The 24,275-nt window shown below is 42.3% G+C and overlaps 2 protein-coding genes across 8 annotated transcripts in view; one reads left to right on the top strand and one right to left on the bottom strand.

The window, feature by feature from the left end:
- The window catches only part of CDC123 (cell division cycle 123), a 57,511-nt gene extending 56,747 nt beyond the window's left edge, over nucleotides 1–764 (bottom strand). Inside the window, exon 1 of the mRNA XM_082449864.1 lies at nucleotides 623–764. Within this exon, the coding sequence (XP_082305990.1) occupies nucleotides 623–696 (74 nt within the window). The 5' untranslated portion in view covers nucleotides 697–764. The remainder of the gene's footprint in view (nucleotides 1–622) is intronic.
- On the top strand, nucleotides 682–24,275 carry NUDT5 (nudix hydrolase 5; the record flags this gene model as incomplete). Of its 7 annotated transcripts, none has more annotated exons than XM_082449819.1 (11): nucleotides 682–1,032; nucleotides 11,134–11,217; nucleotides 12,652–12,719; nucleotides 15,314–15,412; nucleotides 16,617–16,666; nucleotides 17,947–18,054; nucleotides 19,477–19,572; nucleotides 20,172–20,273; nucleotides 21,726–21,734; nucleotides 21,865–21,918; nucleotides 24,039–24,275. In XM_082449819.1, 11 exons carry the CDS (start codon nucleotides 682–684, stop codon nucleotides 24,146–24,148), a joined length of 1,131 nt encoding a protein of 376 aa, XP_082305945.1. In that variant the 3' UTR covers nucleotides 24,149–24,275. The 7 variants fall into 7 exon arrangements, with proteins under 7 accessions (XP_082305945.1, XP_082305944.1, XP_082305947.1 ...); XM_082449818.1 differs by having other exon boundaries at nucleotides 21,666–21,734; XM_082449823.1 differs by lacking the exon at nucleotides 682–1,032 and adding an exon at nucleotides 1,453–1,741 and having other exon boundaries at nucleotides 21,666–21,734.

The following is a 24,275-nucleotide window of genomic DNA, read 5'->3' as shown; positions in this document are numbered from 1 at the left end:
AGGATGAAACAGTTAATCCTCTGCTTGCCCTGCAAACCGGTCATAGATTCCTTGTTGTGGGCCAGAGAACTAGAAAACAAATCCTGTTCCACTTCTCTTCCAGATGGCTTCCATCCCTAGCAACACATAAGTATACTTTACTAATGCTTTCCATCTACACTATCATGTTGGAACTTCACAATGGAATTTGAGGTTGGGTCTGTATCATTGTTCTCATTTGATAGTGAACAAAAACTATCAAGTTCCCCAGCGGGTTAGTCAGTGGCAAAGCCCAGACTACCCAGTTCTGCTGATCACCTCCCCCCACTGGTAATTCTAAAGGCAGTGAAGGTGAACTCCCAAGCCTAAACTAGCTTCATCTGCTCCTCAGCCCGCCTCTGACCTTCACTGAGCCACGACACTGCCCTTCTACCTCCCCAGCGCCCTCCTTGACGCACAACAGGGGGCACAGCAAACATGGATCGACTTTATTCATCTCCCCACCCGAAATACCACTAGGAAGTCGAAATCTCGGCCCTGGCGCTCCCATCCAGGCCTGCAGTTTTTTTATGGAGCTGGGAGTCGCCCCAAATGTCGCAATCCCCTTTTGCCCATTGCCCCGGCGTAACCCCTCTCGTCTCACCTCTTGATGGTGAGGCTTCTGAACAGTGGATACCACGCGGAGAACTGACAGTGCAGCACATGCTCCTTCTTCATCCTCCAGCCACCCCCGCCGCCGCCGCCGCCGCCGCCGCCGCCGCCTCTCCCTCTCCTCCCAGCACCCTCCCGGAACCCTGGTCTTCCGTTCCGGAAGTGCCCGCCGACCAGGTTTGGTTAAAGGACACTTCCGGTCTGTTAAGCAAGGAGGAAGGAGCGAAGAAGGAGCGGAGAGAAAGAATCTTGGGGTGTGCTTTTTTAGTGTACACTCACACACACACACACACACGCACACACACAGAGTTCTGTCCACGGGAGAGGAATTCCAGAACTGTTGAGACGAGGATTGTAAATGCAGGGCTCCTCTTCTCGCCTAGCCGCGCACTGCCCCGGAAGGTAATCCTCTGCGGCTAGGTCACCAGCGGGGCTGCTACGGGTGCCGCGAGGGGGCGAGCGCGCACCCTCTCTCATCACCGCGAGGTGTGCCTGCGGCTCCCGCAGTAGCCCCGCGTCTCCTGAGACTGCTACCTTGGACCCGTGCTTTCTCCTTTCCTCCCCCTTCCTAAAGGAGTACCCATCCCTTCGCCCCACGCCTGGGAGTAGGTAACTCGGCGCGGGCCAATCACGTGCAGGGTCTCTTTGGCGGGGGAGGGAGGGAGCACACCTGGAGCATGCCGGCAGCGGAGCGCGTCTCCCTGGCTGCGAACCCAGCTCGCGTCCCGCGAGGCGCGGAAAGGAGGGCAGGTTCAGGGGCAAACCAGGAACTGGGGTGGAAGAGCTGGGCTACTCGGAGTACTACAGAAAGTAGGAAACATCAGAGTGAAATGTTAGCGTGAGTGCAGTGGTGGAGGCATCTGCAAAGGGAGGCATGGCCCCGCTTCTCTGGTGGGGGAGGGTTGTGAGAGAGAGGGAACGAGCACGTCTGTACGGTCCTGGGGAGTTGGACTTTGGAGGTGGTAGAGGAGGTAGATTTGGGAGAACAGAGGAAAGGAGAGGTGTCGCCTTTGAGCGTCAAGTTCATTTATTCTAGCCTCTCAAAAGTAGCAGCTTGCAAAAACACAGCCAGATCGTGTCCGTACCCATGCCATGCTGGATTCACAAGACTGTAAGGAATGCTAGTCTAATTTGTTATACCATTCTTTTTCCGTCTTCTTCGTCCGTCCCCTATCACCCTATCGTCTGTTTTCCCTACTCCTTTCGTGAGGGCGTTATCAGATGGCGGTCAGAAAGTAGAGTAACGAAAAAGTTCACTTTTATTTATTTTTTTAAATGAATGAAAAGAGAAATGACTAGGTGCTGAGAAACGCCTTTTAAACCTAGCCTTGCTTCTTACAGTTACGTGCCTTGGGCTTGTCCCAGGCACCTTTGCCTAAGGGCGCACATTTCGGATAGCTCCTTAAAATTGCACATTCTTACTGGCTCATCTTAAGTCGTTTTAAATTAGAAAGAGGTGAGAACCCCACCGATTACAAGCCTCTTTAGAAAGGTATTCATTCGTATAATTACAGGATTCTCTGCCCATTAGGCGTTTGAACCCCGCCCCCCCCCCACCGGGAATATGCGTTGTTTCCTGTTTTGTTTTGCTCAAAAGTGTTCCTAAGTGGTTTAATTGGGAGCAGTGCTTTTAAACATACATTTTCAAAGCGGAGGTAAATGGAGTGTGCCGTTGCAGAGTATGTTGGGGCAGGGGCGGCGGTAGTGGGTCGGTAGCACTTCTGAGATCCACGATTACGCAATCCTTTCCGTTTTGAGGGGGAAAAGAAGCAATATTCCATAGATGCTGGGAGAATGGTGCCAGGCTGCCAGATCTAAGAGAGACTTGATACCGGATGGAGTGGTCACTCAAATGTTTGTTTTTGATGTGACCTAGAAATAAACAAGTTGCAGCTGAAGGCAATGTTAGCACTGATGGGGTTAATTTGGGTAAGGTATTTTCTGTTGAAGATAGGAATTAATAGATGTATAGGAGAAAGTAGAAACTGGGAACGTAGTCAGTCTGGGAGGAAGCCCAGGAAACTTGCGTGTAGAGGTTGAGGTGAGAATTGCAGTTATTTGTAAAGAAGCAGCTAAGTTTGTAAACTTAAATATAGACACTACAGGGAAGGGATTTGATGCAGATGTCTTTTATTCAGGCTATATACTTTAGAAGTGCTGACATTTTAGTATTACTCACAGCTGATTTTAAGTAACTTGTTACACATTTAACCAGCATAGAATAAATTGACATTACAAACAGACACTCCAGTATTTTGAATGGGTACAGCTAAATTCGCTTTCATTATTAGCCACCATGTTTACCTTTTCTTCATTTAGCCATCAACTGTTTATATTCATCAAGTTTCTTCAATGAAACCTTTACAACAGTGGAAATAGTTGCTTTTTCTCGTGAGGGCCGAAAAAAATATCTGTAGCCAAAGTGATGGGGTAATTGAGCAATTCCAAATTAAATAATGAAAAAACATTTCCTTCTCTGAATCCATAATTAATATTGTAGATTAGTGTTTCCAACTGCCTGTTGGTTTTCTCCACTTGGGATATCTTACCAACATCTCAAACTCAGTGTTTCCAAGTTTGAACACTGCACCACCCCTTTCTCCCAGTTTCCTTTAAGATCATCTCCTTGGAATTAGCTTTGGAAACCCCTTCCCCAGAAACTGTTTTAGGAAAAGTAAAAAAGTCTCATCTGCAAGGAATTAAATCTGCTTGCTCCTGGTCCACCCTCGTCCAAACCTATGTTATCTCTTTCCTGGGCAATTACAAGACCTATGTTATCTCTTTCCTGGGCAATTACAAGAGGTTCTTTACTGGTCTTATTACTCTGTGGCTGTAACCAATTAACTTTTCCAAGGGGTAATTACAATCAGTTCACTCTTGCTCAACCAGAACTAAAGGTTTTTTTTTTTTTTTTTTTTTTTTTTTTTTTTTTTTAAGGTAATGATTTAATTAATGTAAATCACTTGGTTAATGATCATAAATCACCAAGTATAATTTCAGTAAAATGTCAGTCCCTCCCTGCCCATACAACCCCTACACCTACAAGAAAAGAAAAGAAAAAAGAAAGCTTTCAGTGGCTTTGCATCATTAACAAAGTAACTTCAGGAAGTTATGTGAGGATAATTGTCAGCAAAGAAAAGCTCACTTAAAGTGAATCCATTTGATGTGGATACCAAAATTTTACCATAGATGGTACAAAAGAAGACTGATCAAAATATTATCTTTAAAAAAACTAAAATTTTTGAAGCTTTATGATTTTAACCAAGATTATTAATATAACAAAACTAATTGATACTTTGTTCATTATAAATCAAGTGGCTTTTCCGTGTAATTTTTCTGAAAGAATTTAGAATAGCATTTTAGACATGCCTATTAACACAATCGTTATTTTTTGCAAATATTGATCTCCCACTTAATTTCTTTCAAGTTGCCTTGTTGATTTCTCTATTCAATTATTAAACTTTTCCAACTGCCTGACTTCATTTGTCAATCAGAAGTTTTTGCTTACGATTTGAGCTCCTACATCTTTGGTTGAGTATAGATGGTGTTTACAATACTCAGCTATTAGCTGGGAGAGATTAACCAGTGTGTGATTTCTTGCTCTGATTTTTGCTTCACTTTGCAAGCTCAGCAAGCTGCAGGGACTCGGGTATGGTAATAAGTGAATGATGGGAGCCTGGGCGCAAACTCTGCGGCCTGACTTTTGCAATTCTCAGTTTAACTTCTTGAATCTTACTCCCACTTAACTTGATCCAGCTGTTGTTCCTAATACTCAAATACACAAGTTTGTGAAAAGGTGATCGTTTATCTTCCTCCCTTCAGTGGAGAATTGTACGTGCTAAACCCAGAGGAACGTGCCTAGCAGCAGGAGTTTGTGGCGGTTAAGGTTGTTGAGTGCTTTGTTTGCCAGCAAATTTGGGGGAAAGGGGCGGGCATCCAGCCGAATCTGTGTAAGCCTTTGGAAATGTGTTTGTTAATTGTTAACATCATCCATTATTTGTGGGGTTTGTTTGGGGTTGGTTTTTTTTTTTTTTTCTGGAGGGCTTAGGGAGGGAAAGGTTGAGAGCCCCAGGGCTTGCCAAACTCTCCTGTAATTTCTCAACCCTTCCTCCAGTTAGTATCTCTGCTTTTGTTCATGTGGTTCCTTCTACTCAGAATGCTTGCCCTGCCTTCTTGGTCTCTAAATCATATCTTAGTATCAAACTGCCTTTTAATAGTAGCTTTTTAAAAGTCTTTTCTATTTTCCCTGCCTCCCAAGTGGATGTGATTTGTGCCTCATTTAAAACACCTTGGTATTGCATTATCTTTCTAGCAGGCATTTGCCCTTCTGGTTATTTGCGTATAAGGTCCCCAGGGCAGGAATAGTGGTCACTTTGCACTTGCTGTATACTTGAACTTTTGAACTGCCCACGCTCACAAAGCTAGTTAGACACTGCTGCCTGCCACTGTACAGGAATTCAAAGAATCCTGTGACATTTTCCTTCACTGGAGTTTTTTGTGCCCTGGAAAAATCACACATCTGACACATCATAGACCTTCTCTGCTCAAACCAAAGTAGGTTAAAACAGATTATGTGAATTAGAACACTCAGCGTTATGTACATGGGGGTTTTTGTGGGTTTTTTTACATATAACATACACCTATTAGCAAAATGTAGATGACCTTAAGTTCTAGCTAATGAAGTGGATAAAATTCAAATTAAACTTTACTTTTAAATCTCGAAATAGCATGGGGTCGGCTTAGGAAAGCTCTATCACAGTGGTGTTGGAGGCAAGCACGCAGCTGGGCGTGGAGAGCTCTGGTCTCTGAAGAGCTGTGCTGGTGACCAGCCCCGCACCGCACTATTTAGCTTGTTTCTGAAATGGCGCTAAGAATAATATTCTTTTTCTGTTTCAGTAATATCTTTGACCTGCTTTCACAATCCTGAACATTTTGGGAATCGCGTGGTAAAGAATAGACTTCTGAAATCACTCTTTAATCCCATTTTTGTTTTTAACACAGTCAATAGATTGCCAGAGAATACTGTTCCCCTTGGGGCTGATTGCATTCCAAGTAATTACCCTCGAGAGGCCCAGCCCTGTTAGCCACTTTTTTCTTTCTTTTTTTGTAATTTATGTCTGGAGCTTGTTTTTTGTTTTTCTAGACCTCTAACATTTTAGCTTAAACATTTTAAAATACAGTCTGTTTGAAACAACTGCTTATAAATAGTTTAGCATTTGCCAACTGAGGGTCGATTTTTGATTACTGGGACTGTTTTGTACTTGAGTTTAGCTAACTTAGTTAGATGAAGAGGGGTAGATGAGGAACCATCCTTCAGAATAGGGCTTTTTCACCTTTTTTAGCCCATCAACAATCCCTTTGAAAATCTGAGGGCAGCTGTAAAGAGAAACATTAGGGGACCCAGCAGATAACATAAATGCCTTGAAGTGTCATGTAAATCTGAAGGAACTAGATGCCCCTTTGCCCCTAAAGATACTCACGTGGGGGTCGGGGGAGGACCTCTTCTTCTAAATTAGGTGTTACTGACATTTTGTCTCCTGGGAATCCAGATTATGAATTTTTTCATAGAGGAAAGTAGAGGTTATGTAGCTCCGCCTATCTGCTGTTCTGGTGGCACGTGTACTTTTAAGGACTGCAGTTCTCTGCTTTTAAGAAGTTTGGGTCAGACAGGGAGATCAGCTCGGTGCTTAGTGTCTACCTAGAGGGGTGGGATAGGGAGAGTGGGAGGGAGACGCAAGAGGGAGGGGATATGGGGATATATGTATATGTATATCTGATTCACTTCGTTGTAGAGCAGAGGCTAACACACCATTGTAGAGCAATTATACTCCAGTAAAGATGTTTAAAAAAAAAAAAGAAGTTTGGGTCAGAACGTCACTTTAAAGGAGGTAGAAATTTTTACTTAATCCAAGTGTTTTGTACCATTCTAGAAAGATTCTATGTTGTGCACTAAATGAGGTTGCGTGGTTGCCTGAGAGTTACTTTCTCTGAAATGTCAGAACTAAAAGTGGAGGAAACTTTCCTTCTCTGACGTATATGTTGTTAATAGAAGGGAATGGAAATCTAGAAGGTAAAAATCTAGGTGGATAAAGTTCTTGTCTCTGGGTGTAGAACACTCAGGTGGAGACGGGTAGCCAGCCGTTGATGTAACTAACCTATGGTCCGTTTTCATCTGGGGCAGCACGCTACTGTGATTGCTTTTAATAATGTAAACTGTTTGTCTGATGTAAACCAATGCCAGTTAAAAGTTTACCTAATAAATTACCATCTGGGGTACTTTCAGAGGAATAGCTGCCTGTTTTCTTATGCTGTATGCATATAATTCATATGCTGACTGTCTCTAAATATCTAAACATACATGTAGCTTACTACTTTATTACTTTCATGCCTCTGTTCAACTGTCACCAAATTAAAGAGGCCTTTCCTGATCACTCTGTATAGATTAGCACCCTTCCCCCCCTTCACTCTTCTTCAATGAGTGTGAAGATGTATAGGCATTTCTTTCTCTCGTCCTCATTAAGTGGTTATTTTTATTTCTTTAGCATATAGTCATCTTTCCTTACCTAAGGCCTCAAATTTCGCTTCTTTGCCAGAGTAATTCCTAGGTTGGCCCACAAAATACTGTGCAAGCAACAATGTTCATAATGTTTTACTAATATAGCATAAATACGTACTGAGCATCGGACAAAATGTGCACCCAGCAGACAGTAAAATGGTTGCGTGGTATAGCAGTGCAGTGTTGTTGAGTCCAGAGCAGAACTCTGCAAACTAGTCTTCTGGGCTTTGTCAGCCTTTGGACCCAGGGTGCCAGTCAACAACCCAACTATCCTACACACTTACCTGTTGGGGATTCTAAGACTGCAAAGGTGGTGGTTGTTAATTGAGATGTAATTCACAGACCATAAAATTCACCTTCATGATTATAAAATTCAGAAGGTTTTGTATATTCACAAGATGTGCCACCATCACTATTTAGTTCCAGAACATTTTCATCAAAAGGAATCCCATACCCTAGTCCCTCCTTCCCCCAGTCACCTGGCAACCACTAATCTGCTTGCTGTGTTATGGATTTCTCTCTTCTGGATATTTCATATAAATGGAATCATACAATATTTGGCCTTTTGTGGCTGGCTTCTTTCATTCAGCATGTTTCCAAGGTTCATCCATGTTGTAGCATGTATCAGTACGTCATTCCTTTTTATGGCTGAATAATATTCTGTTGTATGGAAAGACTACATTTTATTTATTCATTAATTGATAGATATTTAGGTTGTTTCCACTTTGGAGCTATTATGAATAATACTGCTGTGAACATTTGTGTACAAGTTTTTGTGTGAGCCTATGTGTCACTTCTCTTGGTTATATACCTATGAGTGAAATTATTGGGTCATATGGGAACTCTGTGGTTAACCTTCTAAGGAACTGTTTTCCAAAGCAGCTACACTGTTTTACATTCCTACCAGCAATGTATGAGGGTCCTAGTTTCTTCACATCCTCACCAACACTTGTTATTATCTCTTTTATTATAATCATCATAGCGGGAGTGAAGTGGTATGTCATTGTGGTGTTGATTTACATTTCCCTGATGGCTAATGATGTTGAGCATATTTTCACGTGCTTATTGGCCATTTGTATACACTTCTTTGGAGAAATGTGTGTTCAGATCCTTTGCCTATTTTTAATTAGGCTATTTGTCTTTTAATTATTGTAAGAGTTTTTTACATATTTCACATACAAGTCTTCTATCAGATTTGCAAACTTTTTTCCCATTCTGTGGGTTGTCTTTCTACTATCTTGATGGTATCCTTTGAAGCACAAAAGTTTTACACTTTGATGAAATACAGTTTATCTGTTTTTTCTTTGGTTACTTGAGCTTTAGGTGTCGTATCTAAGAGACAATTGACTAATCCAAGATCATGAAGATTTAAAGTTATGTTTTCTTCTCAGAATTTTATAGTTTTCTCTCTTACAATTAGGGCTTTGATCCATTTTGAGTTAATTTTTGTAGATGGTATTAGGTAGAGGTTCATTTTTATTCTTATCTATGTGTATATCTAGTCCCAGAACAATTTGTTAAAAAGACTGTTCTTTTCCTCCATTGAATTCTCTTGGCCCTCTTGTTGAAAATCAACTCACCATATAGCTATGGGTTTAATTCTGGACTCTCAATTCTATCCATCTATATATAGCCTATGCTTGTGCCAGTACCCACACCATCTTGATTACTGTGGCTTTTATAGTAAGTTTTGAAATCAGAAAGTGTGAATCTTTTAACTTTGTGCCAAGATAATTTTGAAATTGAGTTTAACTTAATTAGATAAAGACCAGTAGACGAGGAACTCTTCTTCAGAACAAGCCTAAGCAGGCCCCACACCGACCTGATTCTTAGAAACAGGTTGGCTCTCTAGACTTAGCCAGCCAGTTGCACTCTTTTCCTTCATTCATTTATTCATCAGTGATTTTAGGGAGTTTTTATAGTAACATAACTGTGAGCAGTGTTGAAAGTTGGACAATGTAAAGAAAAATCTAGTGTCTGGGCGATAGTTTTGGAAATCATTTCATCCCAAGTGGGAGACATTAAGGTTTTTAACCAGAGCAGGGATAGCAGGGGTAGGACACTTTCAGGAAGTGTTAGAGGTAGAATTTCGAGGACTTGTGATCGATGATTTATGGTTGGTAAAGGAGTTTAGGAATCGGAGATACTTGTATTTCCAGCTTGCAGATGATGTGTGGGAGTAGATAGTGATGGCCTGAATAAAGATACACAGTAGTGTCATCTGGTCTTTCAAGAAGTCCCGCAAGGTTGGAGCAGAGAACAGGATTATGAGAAGGTTTATTTAAGTTTTGTTTTGTTGGTTGTGTTGTAGGGAAACTTGCTGTTTAATTATCACTTTAGGTCCCAGAAGAAACAGAGCAGACACTTTTCCTTCTAAGATGGTTGGTAAGAGAGTTGATGTTCGATGGTTTCTATTTTCCCTGGAGCTAAAGTTAGGAGGTGGGGTAGGTTAGGAACTGTGGAACTTCAGGGTAGTGAAGGGTTGGAATAGCCACTGAGAAATGTAGATAAAATAACAATGAAACAGAAAATAGGAATGAAAAAGACGAGACAGAGGATCGATTCAGGAAGTCCAACAGCTAAGTATTATTTCCTGAAAGAGAGAAGAGAGAAAACAGAGGGGAGGAAATTATCAGTGAAATAGTTGAGGAAGCACAGAATGAAGTTTCCAGATTGAAAGGACCCACTTGAATTCCCTAAAATAACACCAACATCACCGTGAAGACGTAAATAACTGCAGGTTTCCAGAGAAAGAACACCGGTCACTTGGAAAGGATCTAGACTCAGAGTGACTCCAAATCTCTTAGCAGCAGCCAGTTTGCTTCTTTTTTTATATATATTTATATAAATTCATTTATTTTATTTATTATTTATTTTTGGCTGAGTTGGGTCTTTGTTGCTGCGTGCGGGCTTTCTCTAGTTGCGGTGAACAGGGGCTACTCTTCGCTGCGGTGTGTGGGCCTCTCATTGAGGTGGCTTCTTTTGTTGCAGAGCATGGGCTCTAGGTGTGCGGGCTTCAGTAGTTGTGGCTCGCGGGCTCTAGAGCGCAGGCTCAGTAGTTGTGGTGCACGGGCTTAGTTGCTCCGCGGCATGTGGGATCCTCCTGGACCAGGGCTCGAACCCGTGTCCCATGCACTGGCAGGCGGATTCTTAACCACTGCACCACCAGGGAAGCCCCAGTTTGCTTCTTAGAAGCAAGACACTGAACAGTGTCTCCAAACTGCTGACAGAAAATGATTTTCAACTCATAATTGTATATACAGCCAGATTATCAATCAACTTTGAGGGTAGAAGAAAGATTTTCAGACATTCAGGGTACAGAATTGAGGGAACATGCCAGGAGAAAGTAGTAGCCCATGGCCCCCGGGATGGGGCCTGCCCTTTCCTAACAGATCTTGCTTCTAGTTCACTCATTATGTGCAGCTGTGACGTTGACACATGTTAAAACTTTGAATGGGCCACTGAACTGTTCAGTTTTAAATTATTAGAATGGTATATCCATTTAACCCCCCCCACACACACACACAAAGATAAATGGGAGGGAGAAGCAGCCAGCCAACAACTCAAAGTTTCGCTGGAAAGGGTTGATAAGGGACAGCAGTTGAGGGGCGGGCGTTGGGAATGGTGTACAATATTTGTACTGTTTCCCCTTGGAAAGCGTTTTAAAGATGGAGTCAGAACATCTCAGGCTGTGTCTAAGGGCCAGGTCTGTGCGCGTCAGGACGTGGGTCGGTCTCACCGGGACGCTTCCCGTTCTTTCCTGGCTGTTCCCGAAGCCTTGCATTTCCTGTTCCACCTGAGGCAGCTCTCCCCAATCTTCACGTGAGAAACTCAAGCTTTGATGATACAAGTTTTTCCGCCATTTAAGTACTTTGACCAGTGACCTATGGACAAATGTGTAATTCAGAAAAATTAATGTAGCCTAAACACATCTCATTCTCTTACAGCCTGGGGACTATAAAGTGAAAATGGCGCAACAAGAACCAGCAGAGTCTTCTCAAAATACCAAGCAGTCCATTATTTCAGAGGAGGTATACATTGTTTTCACTTCCCTTCTCCTTTGCCATATTAAGCTGAGTTTGAAAGAAATGTATAGACTATTTGCTGTTTCAAATGATTGTTTTTCATTCTTTAAGACAGGTTTTAAACACTGTTCCCGCTCCCTTTTTAGGACTCGGGCATTTTGCTCTTGTGTGGGAGCAGTGGTGTATCATTCTTAATTATATGTATTAGTGAAATTGAGGCTGTTTTTGAAGTGAGTTTTGACTGTTGATTTTAAAAATTCTCAATTTTTATTTATTTTTTTAATTTATTTTTTATTGAAGTAGAGTTGATTTACAGTGTCGTGTTAATTTCTGCTGTACAGCAAAGTGACTCAGTTATACACATATATACATTCTCTTTTATGTTCTCTTCCAGTATGGTTTATCCCAGGACATTGAATATAGTTCCCTGTGCTATACAGTAGGACCTTATTTTTATTAAAAGTTTCTCTGGTTAGAAGAAAATAAATCATATGTGAGTTTTAGGGCTTAGACATTTCATCCCTAGGTATCACATCTTGGTTAGCTATTTGTGGTCTCAATATGTGTGTTTAACAAGAATGAAAACCTAAGTTGTTAGTTGGGGTCTAAATTCCAGAACTAATGTATGTCTTGTGTGTTATCCAGTTTACCTTTTAAAAAGTCTCTTCCTACAGGAACCATTGCAGTGGATAAACTTTAAATCCTTCATCTTTGGAACTCTGAGCTTGACACCTTTCTGGAATTCTTTTTGATTTAAAAATCTTTCTGTGTTATCTGTGAACAGATCTGCTGATAATTATTAGGTTGCTGCTGGCGACAAGTGACAGATAGAATAGTAAGAAAAAGGCTACTTACTGCTTTATGTACACAGTGCACCTTTGCGCTCAGTCAGTATAGTCTGTAGGTAAGTTAGTCCTGGTAACCTAACCTCGGCATCCAGGCAAAACGATGCTGGGTGCCCCTCAGACTGGGTGGTAAACCCATGTGTCATTATGGGAAATGTAGTCATTGGCCGTGGTATCCCTGTATTCAGCTTTGCTGTGTAGTCATTGACAGTCAGATGCCACTGAGTTTTCACATCCTAAACGCACGCACGTGACTGGCACCCAGATCAGAGGAGAGAAGGTTAGGAGCATCCCAATAAACCCCTCCCTCCCTCCCTCATGCTCCCTTCTAGGTGCCCCCGTCCTCCCCTCTCCCAAGAATTTGCCAACTCTCATTTCTTTTCACCTCTTCAGTCCTACCTCCAAAACTCCACAGAGCAGCAGGCCCACCATCAGAAAAACAACTTTCAATTCTTTAGACACAAAGAAAACTTGGACACAAATTTTGGGGAGGGAAGCATGATCATTGAGAGCCACAAAAAGTTTGAAAGGAAAAAGAACTAAATAAAAAACAGCTCAGCTTGAAAGTTTCCCGACTTACTATCTGATCTTTTAGTTAATTTCAGAAGGAAAATGGGTCAAGCTTGAAAAAACAACTTACAGAGATCCTACTGGTAAAACAAGGTAAAGTATTTTTTTCTTCTTTTTGTAAAATGCTGAGGATTTGGGTTCTCAGGGTCTCTATTTAGTGTTTGGCATAAACTTTGATATTTTCCTCACTGTAAACTCTGTCTTAAGTAAAGAATCTAGTTAAGCTGTTTTAACACCATTCTCCCAAGAAGATTAGGGTGAACCTAAAACTTTTGGGCCAAGCCTAATTTAAGCTGATAAAGCAGCAGAATAATTAACAGTACAGGTGACTTCCTTCTATTAAACCAGTTTTTATCTCTGAATTAGAATTTAAGAGAAAATGCTACTGGGTTTGAGGTAAAACTTACAGGCTTACACCTTGCTCATGGAAATGAAAATTGGGGGGAAAGAAGTTTTGTAAAGCATTTCACACTGTGTACCAGTCGCCGTAAAGACATATGTGGGTGAGGGCCGGGAGGGAGTTCCTGGGGCCTGGCGCCTGCGGTGTCTAAGACTATGCTAAGAAAACTATTTGGAATCAGATTTATGCATGAAAAATGTTCATCATAAATTTAAAAGACAAATAAATTGAAATTAACCTAAGCATCTCAAAAACAGAGAAATAATTGTTACAGTGTATTCATTTGGCAAAATCTACGCAGCCATCTCCACAGCAGATCATGAAGACAACCTAGCGGTATCAGAAAAGTTAATAAGCTGATAACAAAATAGGATATTGGATATATGGGGTTTTTTTGTTTTTTTTTTTTTAAACAGTACCAGAGATTTTTTTTTTTTTAAGTTGCTTTCTTAATTATTTATTTATTTATTTATTTATTTTTGGCTGTGTTGGGTCTTCGTTTCTGTGCGAGGGCTTTCTCCAGTTGCGGCAAGCGGGGGCCACTTTTCATCGCAGTGCGCGGGCCTCTCACTATCATGGCCTCTCTTGTTGCGGAGCACAGGCTCCAGATGCGCAGGCTCAGTAGTTGTGGCTCATGGGCCTAGTTGCTCCACGGCACGTGTGATCTTCCCAGACCAGGGCTCGAACCCGTGTCCCCTGCATCGGCAGGCAGATTCTCAACCACTGCGCCACCAGGGAAGCCCCCGGATATATGGTTTTTAAACTCTGCCAAATAATGTGTAAGAAAAGGCTAGAAGGAAAACTGTAGCAAAATATTAATGGCAGCTGTGACTAGCCTTTTTCTTCTATTTTCCAACTTTTCTGTTTAGTAATTTTGTATATTATAAATAACAGAAAAAAATGTGCTAAACGTTTACTTATGAAATACAAAAAGGAGCAAAACAGAATGAGAAAATAGGAAAATATAACTAAATTTAGTATCCAGGTTATGTGATATAAATTCATTAACATAAAAACTCTATTTGCTAAGTGATCAAATAAGAATAAAGTTTCTTCGTAAGGAAATAAATACATCTATCGTCAGTGTGAAAGTACATGAACTTGCCAGTGATTTAAACAACTTTTGACTATATCTACTAAAGTAGCAAAAAACAGTAATAAGGTTCAATGTTGGAGAGCCATCGGGAACACTAAGATATTCATAGCACTGGTAAACCCAAAGTAAGAAAGCTAAGCACACTACGCCCCATCCACAGAGCGGGAGGGGTACCTGTTACGTGCAGTGAGCTGGGTGTGGTGAGGCCCGAGACTTGGGGAACACGACAGGTGCACACGTACTTACACTTGTGAAAACGTAGCCAGAGCTTAGAGCCCAACCTACCATGATACAGCTTGGTTCTCCTTCCTGTCGAGTTACGTTTATAACACAAAATAGAGCCCTTAACACTGGTTAGTGTGAAGAGTACGTGTTGGTTGGGGCCCATGTGGCTGTGCACCTGCCCCTGTCCTCTCTTCCTTCCAGCACTTCTTCGTCAGGGATGTGCCTCGGAATCACTTGGGGATTTGTTTCCAAATACTCAGGATTTCGGTCTCACCTCCGGAGAGTCTGCTTCAGTAGTCGGGAGTGGCCTCAGGTCTCCCAGACTCCACACTGTGTGGCCTGTTTACAGCACGGTCTTCTGCATCCGTCCATACGTAGGGCTGCCCTGCAGCCTCCGGGGAGCGCCTGTGTGAAACATTAACATTGCATACCCGAATGTCAAGCTTCGAAGAATGAATCTCAGTACTTTACAGTAGGCTATGACTTATAAATGTATAAACTATTGCATGTACAGAAGAGTTAAATTGCAGCTAGAAAATCCTTTGTTCCATTGTCTCATTCATGGAAGAGGGTATGGAATTGATTTGGGGAGAGTAAAGATGTGCCGGCTATGTGCCCCTGTATCGACATTCAAGAGAGAGCTGAACTCACCCTCTGTCGCCCTGCCTACCTCTTGGAGTTGGTTGACCAGAGGGAAGAAAGTAAAACAGGCTTTCCTTATAACAGACTAAAAATGGAGTAACTCAACCAGAATCAGAATTCTAAAGCCACAAGAGGCTTTTAAGACAACAATCAGATGGACGTCTCTCCTCTCTGAGTCCCTCTGAGATGACTGGAGCTCTCGGGGGGGCGCTCTTGTTCTACTGTTTCTTATAAATACGTACCTATTTTATGGCTCCATACTGCTTATTTACTTCATCGTAACCACTATAATGATGCTCCTCTTTTTGCTTCCTTTATTCCTAGTGTGTTGGGGATGGGACCTTCAGTGCTTTTCCCAGCACTGTCTTCTTCAGTCTTTAGGACTCTAACCGTAGGAGGCAGCAGAGAGAACTGGGCCAGAAGGTGTTTTGTCACTTGCGAGTTATTGACTGATCAGAATGGCTTGTTGGTTGGCTTCTTGCTACTAACAGGAATGTGGGCAGCTGTGAGTCGTCCTGGTAGTCTGGTTGATTTTCATAGGTTCATTTTTGACATATTTGCCCTTTAGAATTTGGGTGCAATACTAAAAGACCTACAGTTTACAGAAAGTTTTTTTTTTTTTTAACTTGATTAAATTCTGACACTTTTTAATAGAAATATGGCAAGGTCCAAGCCTCAAGGACAACCAGATAAAAAGTACGAGGTTTCCTCCAAGGAGTACCTCTTACACTCAGTCTTACCGTAGGGAGACAGGTGTCGGATGTGGATGCCTTTCTTTCTTTCTCCGGAGCCACCCAGATGTCTTCCTTCTTTTAAATCAAAATTGTTTGCTTCTTTACCCCCATCTCTAACCGCTGCTTTTTTCTGTTGAAGGGCTAAGAGAGTGAGGAGGAAATTCCCTCATACGCCCTTCCCCCTTTAAACAACATGGTGTTCCAGTAACTGGATCGTCAGTACTGGGTTCCCTGAAACAAATAGCTAGTCAGGAATAAAGCTGTAAGGGGGGATCAGGAGCCGCTCACCCCACTTGTTCTTCTAGGGACCATTTTCCCTTTAGACAGGATCTCACACATGCAAAGCAGAGTACTTATCTAAATTTATTAATTCCTCAATTAATAAACAGGAAGGTCCTACTTTCATAAATTGTGTAGTTGAGGTGACAGCTTTTAAAATCTAAACTATAAATAACCGTCTCAATGGTTTACATTATGCAGGATATCCTTTGGAATTTGCAAAGGGGCTGGATTTGCACTGACTGATTAATCGCCTTTAAAGCTGTGATCGCCAGCTGTGCTGCTCTCGCAAATTTATGATCCAAACTGAAGTATTTTGAGTAAATGATTTGAAAGCTGATTTGAAAGGCAGCTCCGGTGATGAGCAGGCCCTCTGTTTAGATGTAGAGAGTTAGATGTAGGAGGCAGTGGTTTTCTCTGATAATTTTTAGAAGCTGTGGGAAAGCACGGTTGGCTCTTTTTTTGATACAGATCTTTATTGCGTGGTGTTCCTGGCCGCTATCTTTAGCTCATTTGCATGCTTTGCACCTGTAAGGTGCTGGTTATACACACAAAACCTAAGAAGTCTCCTCTTCAGCACTAATGCTTTTGTTTTTTCTTGTCTGCCTGAACAGAACTTGGGAAACTGTGAAGCGGACAACGAGGAAAGGCCAGTCAGCTGATGGTATGAGTGCAAACCTGTTAGAACTCTCCCGAAAGGAAGTCCCACACAGGACTAGGAGACTGGGGGTAGGAGGGTTTTTTACTGTAACCAAGACCTCAGAGCAGGGTTATCTTCAAGTATGATCTTTTATCTTTAACTCTGGCGTTCTATTTTGCAACACTATGTAACTAAATCAAGCTTTCTTTATAAATAACTTCCGGTTCCTGTTACCTAAGCTCAGAACGGTGTTTTTGAGGGGAAGATGTCATCATACTTAAGGCCAAACATAAGTCAGTGTAATTTGAAGCCACATACTGTATCTAGATGTGTTATGACTTCTAGAAATCTTTTGCGTTCTGGTCAGAGGATCTGGGTGAGAGCCTTTCATTTGGAAAACTTATTTGGCATGACTTGGCGCTTTCCGACCACTTGCTTTTATAAGTTGATGAGGAAACGACTTAGGAAAAGACTGTTCATTCAGTTCACTTTCCCTTCCAGGCATGAATGCTTTGACTGCAAAGATCCCAGAAACAGTCCTGAAAACCACCTCTGGTCTAGGGGAAGTTGGGCAATAGGTCTTTCTTGTTTTTCCCTTGTATTTTTCCATTTTGTTCTGTGTTCTGTTTTTCCTGGAAGTAGAGCAGCTGCCGCAGCTGCTGTGTTTTCCTACCGGGAAAGCGAGAGGAGCCGAGTGGTCCTCCTGAGCAGTTGTGTTTTCCAGAATCCAGTGGTTTTTGGTTTGGGTTTGGGTTTGGTTTGAAGGCCAAGTAAACTTGGGAGAAAGGGTCTTTTATCCTAAAACAATGAAGTTCAGTCTAGTTAGCATATACGACAAACATTGGAACTTACTTGATTTATTGCTTAAAGGAAATCCAAGAGCACAGAGATCAGTGTAGCTTCAGCAGCGGCCTGGCTGCAGCAGGGCAAGAAATGATGCCTGTAGAGGTTCGTGTAGACCAAAATTTGTCCTGGACCCTGGGCTAAATGTTTACTTCTAGTTTCAATTTTATTTTAAAGAAATTGTGGCAATAAAAACAAGCTTTTTATAAAAAGACAAATTAAGTAACATGGAAGTGTGATTATTTTTTCCTTGCTTTTTTTTAATGAGAATAACTTCCAAAGTTAACTGCCAGTATTGTAGCTTAAATTAACTTCCTATTGCTAATGGCAAATACAAGACAGATTTCAGCTGCAGCATTTCTTAAAATGTGGGCTTTTATCAATAGTTAGATTGCTGTAAACAAATTCCTGGCGTTCCTGACCTTTCATTGGGGTTTCCTGGTTTTATTTCCTGCTGGCAGGTGTGGCGGTCATCCCCTTGCTGCAAAGAACCCTTCACTACGAATGCATCATTCTGGTGAAGCAGTTCCGACCCCCGATGGGGGGCTACTGCCTAGAATTCCCCGCCGGTGAGTAACTGAACACTGGGGAGTAGAATGGCCCCTCAGGGACTATTGGACTGAGCCAGGGCAGAGCCTGAGAACGGCAGAGCTTAGACATTGAACACCTGTTCATCTGTCCATGCAGTTTTAAGTAAAACAAAACCACTTCTGCAGTGAGGCACTCCAGGCCACACTCCAGTGATCCGCTAACCCGTAGCGGTATCACAGCTCACCTTTCCAGGCCACCTGCCCTCCTCTTTGCAGCGTTCTTTCTAGCCTCTTGTGAGTCATTGCTTTTTCCTAATTTGTCAAGGTAATTCGTTTTCCATCACTAATGATCTGCCTCTGGTGAATTTACGGTAATAACTAGGCCCGGCTCTTAACTCCAGAAACTGTGAATGGGAAAGAACCATGATCCTCCTGTATGTATACAGGCCAAGGAAATCATCTTAATTTCAACTAGAATATTTTTTCAGTTGTACAGGAAGTATCTAGAATTGAATGCAGTGCATCCTTATAGGACTTAATTGGCTTGTTCCCATCTGAAGAGGTTAGATCTCAGTTATCATTAGTGGTTTAAGTTCTGTGTTTTCAAAGTCCATCCCATAGTAACACATAAGTAACAGCTTTATTTTCTTTCTCATTTCCTTGCCATTTCACTGAAGAAATTAATAACTTTAAAAGTAATTGAGGGCTTCCTTGGTGGTCCAGTGGTTAAGACTCTGAGCTTCCACTGCAGGGGGTGCCGGTTCAATCCCTGGTCGGGAAACTAAGATCCCACAGGCGGCGTGGTGTGGCCCAAAAAAACAAAAGTGATTGAATAGCCCACTTTTCACTTTTTCTTTGCATCCTGTAAATTCCTTTCAGGAGAAAGGATCTGCGATGCTGCTGGCCTCCTCCCACTTGGCCCGTTTACTCCTTCCTCACAGTGAACTAGTGTTACCCACAGTCCCCTCCCCCCTACTTCCCTCGTTTCCGATCTTCTCCCTCCCAGGTGACATTTATCCTAGCATTGCATTACAGGGCCCTCCATATGGCCCTGAGGGAGGAAGGCAAGATGGGAAACACTGTCCCCAACTTGCATGTGAGGAAACAAAAAAAAGCACAGGCTTCCTGTGCTGTAGTCACATGACTAGTCCAAAACTGGGGCCAGTTGGCCACCACCAAGCCACTTACCTGCCCAGGAGATCCGTGCTGTACAACAACCTTGATGCTGAGATGCTCACAAAAACATCTAGGTCTAAACACGAGGAACACAACCTACTAAATCTGCCCAGGGGTGTTCTTTTGCCTTTAATTTTTCTATAAAAGATCAAAACCTGAATCAGTTTTATCTGCACGCCCACTTTTCCCAAACCTCTTGCTTGATTATTCACACGTAGCTCGGCAGCTTGTGTGTTAGAAGAAGGGGGCTCCCTGTCCCACCTCTCACATGACTGGGACTTGCAGGTCTCATCGATGAGAACGAAAGCCCAGAAGCAGCTGCTCTTCGGGAGCTCGAGGAAGAAACTGGCTACAAGGGCGACGTTGCTGAATGTTCCCCAGGTTCGTGCTGCTTCCCATGTGTGTGCTTGGGGACAAACTCTTGAAAATTAGCCAAGCAGTTGATTGTTCTGGATGTGAAAGGGCTGATTCTTTGGGTGTTCTTGATGGTCAGGGATTTATTTATTAGCTAATTCACTGAAGAGAAATCCTCGATGAGGCCTGGTCACCTGAGAATGAACCTCCCTGCCCCATGAGAGCACGGCTGAGCATAAAGGACTGAAGTTGGAGAAGAATTAAGAAATCAGGGTGCCTTTCAGGGTTCCCACATTCTAAGCTTTATTACTTACTCATCTCGTCCGTATGCTGTGCTCCTCACTGGAAGACTTTCTTGATGTGGTGAAAGGATTTTACCGCATCTAACCCCTCAGATTTACCAAACTTTCCTCAGGAACTCTGGGGAAAATATGAGTACTAACTACACATGTGCTCTGCAGGCCTACAGCGTATATACTAAGGGGATAGGAGAAACCAGTTCCCCTGCGTAACTTCTACATAAACTATGAGTTACAAGCCCACTCTTCCTCTAAAGACATTTAAGTGATGAAACGAATGACACCTGACTAGTGTCTGGAAAGGTGATCTGCTGCTTCTCTCCCCAGCTGTCTGTATGGATCCAGGCTTGTCAAACTGTACCACGCATATTGTAACCGTAACTATCAATGGAGACGATGCTGAAAACGTAAGGCCTAAGCCAAAGCCAGGTAAGCATGTGTTGGCTACATTTACAGTGGTTGCGTTGCATTAAATTTCTTTTAACTTGCTACTAGTTTGATTTTTGTTAATAGAATAATGGTCTTTCAGAGATGCTTCATTGGTACTCTTGGCTATTTTCCTAATCTTATGTATTTCAGCGTTTTTCTCTTAGCACTTCATTGATTTTTATGCTTTCTTTATAAAAAATGTGCAATTACAAATTTCCATACTTTATATATGGAGTTTATTCCCGCTTAGTAATCAGCTACAGGCCTTAAATCGTAAACAGTGAAAATCTTCAAAATCACTCTGATTTCTGTCTCCATCAATATTGTAAGAATGGCAGAAGTGCTACAGCACAGTGCCATATTAACTGTTTTTGTTGAGTTCCATATTTAGTGAAGCTTTGGGGAAATTCTTTGCTCCACATTTCTTAGCAAGTTTGGATTCAGAGACTTTAATGCCTCTGTTGGTTCCGTGTGCTCTCGCAGCCCCACTAGAAGGTGGTGGTGACACAGACACCACCGTAAATCATGTGTTAGAGTGGAGGTCTTCCATTTCCCATCCCTTTTAGTTGTTCCTGAGTGTTCCAGTTTCCCACTGCAGCTAATTTTAAATGCCCAGTTTTCAAACTAGCGAATATAACATGCTGAGGAAGAGTTTGGCAGTTCCTCAGAGAGCTAAACATGGAATTAGCAGGTGACCCAGCAATTCCACTCCTAGGTAAATACCCGGAATTGAAAGCAGGGCCTCAAACAAATACTTGGACACCAGTGTTCATTCAGCATCATTCACAATACCCAAAAGGTGGAACAACCCAAGTGTCCATTAACAGATGGATAAACAAAATGTGGCCTATTCTTACAATGGAGTATTACTCAGCCATAAAGCAACGAGGCAAGCTGATACATGAAGCTTGAAAACATCTTGCTCAGTGAAATTAAGCCAGACACAGGAGGGCAAATATTGTGTGATTCCACAAATGTGAGATACCTAAAATCGCTACATTCATAGAGACAGAAGGTAGAATAGAGGTCACCGAGGATAGGGAATTCTTGTTCAGCGGGTACCACCTTTCTGTTTTGGATGATGAAAAAGTTCCGGAGATGCGTAGTGCTGATGATTGCACAACAATGTGACTGTATTTAATGCCACTGAATTTGTACCTTCAAAAATGGTTGAATTGGCAAATTTTATGTTATGTATATTTTAACAAAGTTTAAAAATACATATATGCATATCACAGAATATGCTTTAAACTTGGCCATTAAAACATTTGATTTGGAGAACAATAACTTTGTACTGTTGGAATTATTTTACCACATGTATAAATTAAATTAGTAGAGACCCAGATTTCTGTTAAACTCTTATAGCCTTTTTGATAACGTCTTGCACAAAAGCCTTGCAGTGTTTGACCATTCCAGGCCTTGCTGAGATGTCCCCCTTCTGTTTGTTTTCAGGAGATGGAGGTACGTGTCCCGCTCGGGGGCTGGCCTTGAGTGCCGTGTGGTGCAGCGGGAGCGGCCGTGGCACTGTGAATTGCTCAGGTGGGCTTGCCTGGTGTCCGGCTTTATTTTCATTTGCACTTTGTTTGTTTAGAATTTGTGGAAGTGATTTCCTTACCAAAGAATGACCTGCTGAAGAGACTTGATGGTAAGCATTCTTGATTACCCCACTTTCTCTGTTTTCCCCATCCCCACCAACGGGGTACTAAATATAATTCTGTTTCTTTCTCTTCTTCCTCATTAAACTCAAATACCTAGAAACTGTTATAAGACTGCAGTTGACCTACATAATAAGTTTCCTTTCCAGGTGGCACAGAGTTTGAAAATAAGAGCAAAACATTCCATGTCAAGTGAAAGCTTTCATTAGGGGCTTTTTTAATCCTACAGAACAGTCAAGATATAGGCCTGCTGATTAGCCAAAACTATTCTATACCTTAAATCTTTAACCCCTGCCATGCAAAGGTATAGTAAATCATCTCTTAACTGATCCTCAAATATGCCAGTATGTTGGACGGTTCTTTGTGTGGGGTCTAAGTTAAAGGAGATTTTAACAAACATTTAGGCATCTAATATACACGCAGTGTGATAAGCTGATATAATGAACTAACTAGCAGCGTGCCCCTTAGTAAACTACTTGTCATGTAGCTACATGTGGTTCCTGGTCAGCCCGTCTCATAGGACTTTGTAAAAATTAGTGAGGTTCCATGGACCGATGTCCCCCGGTAACCCTACACGAGGAGAGACTGCAAAGGACGTGGCAGGGCCTTCGGGAGCTCCTCTGCCAGCTGGGTCCGTCTCCAGTCACTCACGACGAAGAAGTGGGTGATCTCCTAATTTGAATACTGTTAAGTTTTTATTTCAAAAATTAACTTGAAGCATTGTTTGACCTGAAGCTTTGGGAGCAGTCTCTTCCTTCCTCCCGTGAGTACCAGTGGCGTACAGTTTTATTTCTGACGTCTGTGTTTGAAAAGTCAAGGGGATCTTTCAAAAACTGCTGGGATTTCAGGTTCCCAGACAGCCTCCATCCCTACGTTACCTTTTTATAGACCAGACCTAAGGTAGAAACCACCTTAGGATCCCAGAGTCAGAGTTAGAAGTGCTCGTCGTGAGGAGATGCAGTGATTTATGAGGTGTTTACTCGGGGAGAGCCGTGGCCACCCGTCACAGCACAACTCGGAGGCCGACAGGCCTGGCTGGATTGAGGCTCAGCCAACTGTGTGTTAGTTACAGCTCAGAACAGGTTCCTAGCTCTTCTCATTAAACGGGAACAGTAGGACAGCCCCTACCTCTGAGGAGGCAGGAGTAAAATTAAATGGGATAATGGTGACACACAAATGCTTGAAGGTTATGTGCTATTGTTTTTATTTTTTGTATTAGAAAAATGTCCTTTTAAAAATAATTCCTTCCTTCTCCTTTCCAGTAACTTCCCTTCCAGCCTTAAAAGAGGGGGAAAATAGTGAGGGAGGTAGAAGGATCTGTATATATAGGAAGAGGGAGGGGCAAAGAACCAGTGTTCCTGGCTTTACTAGCATCACAATATAGTAATCAAATTATTTATTCCACATGTACCATTTGAGAAGTGAGTAGGAAGGCACGTGGAGTTCAGTTTGCTAGGAAGAATAGCTTTCAGCACTCGCCCAGCACCTGCTGGCACAGATGAGCAGGACAGGACCCCGCCTTTGAGGGTCAAACCGACTCTGAGCTTGTTCCTTAACAAGTGGCTGGGAAACAAGGGGCGGATTGGAAATCTGGGGGCTTCCACCTGAGTAAAACAGAAGTTCTCGTGAAAGACCCTTGTGGTCAGATTCAGAGACCTCATTCCAGTCCCTCCGAGCACACAGCTTAACTTGCACATGGAACGTGTGTGTCCCTGACAGTGGAGAGGATGCATGAATCATCATTACTGTGTAGTTTCAGCGCAACAAAGCCCTGTAGTGAGCGATCAATGAAGTAACAGTTGGATCTATAAACTTAAAAGCTTTGCTGTTTAAAACATAGAATCATCACCTGGTATATGTGCTCTTCTGTCTTTAACATTTTCTTGTTCTTATATCATGCTGGAAACGTAGTCCTGCTTTTACATCCTTTATTCTTCTGCTAGAGTAAGATCCTTGAAGGCAGGAAACGTCTTGTTCATCACTATACCACCAGCATCTAGCACGGGAACTGGCACATAGTAGCCGCTCAGTAAACACTGATTGGCTGATAAGGGGTATTATTATCCGTTATCAACTTCATTATCTGACTTGTATTCTTCGCCTCCTCTAGCTCTGGTAGCTGATGAACATCTGACAGTGGACGCCAGAGTCTATTCCTACGCTCTGGCGCTGAAACATGCAAACACGAAGCCGTTTGAAGTGCCCTTCCTGAAGTTTTAAGGCCAAAGGACAGTCGCCGTGTTTCTGTAACCAGGACACAGGCCTCCATCATTAAGACTTTGTATTCAGCTTAGTTGCAATGGAAATTTGAAATTAGTTTTTTCATAAAATAAAAGCACAGAATGCA

This window comes from Balaenoptera physalus (assembly GCF_965194825.1).
Source record: "Balaenoptera physalus genome assembly, chromosome: 2".
In the NCBI taxonomy this organism is placed as follows: domain Eukaryota; kingdom Metazoa; phylum Chordata; class Mammalia; order Artiodactyla; family Balaenopteridae; genus Balaenoptera; species Balaenoptera physalus.
Note: the sequence above shows the minus strand (reverse complement) of the source record. Positions and strands in the feature narration are given on the sequence as shown.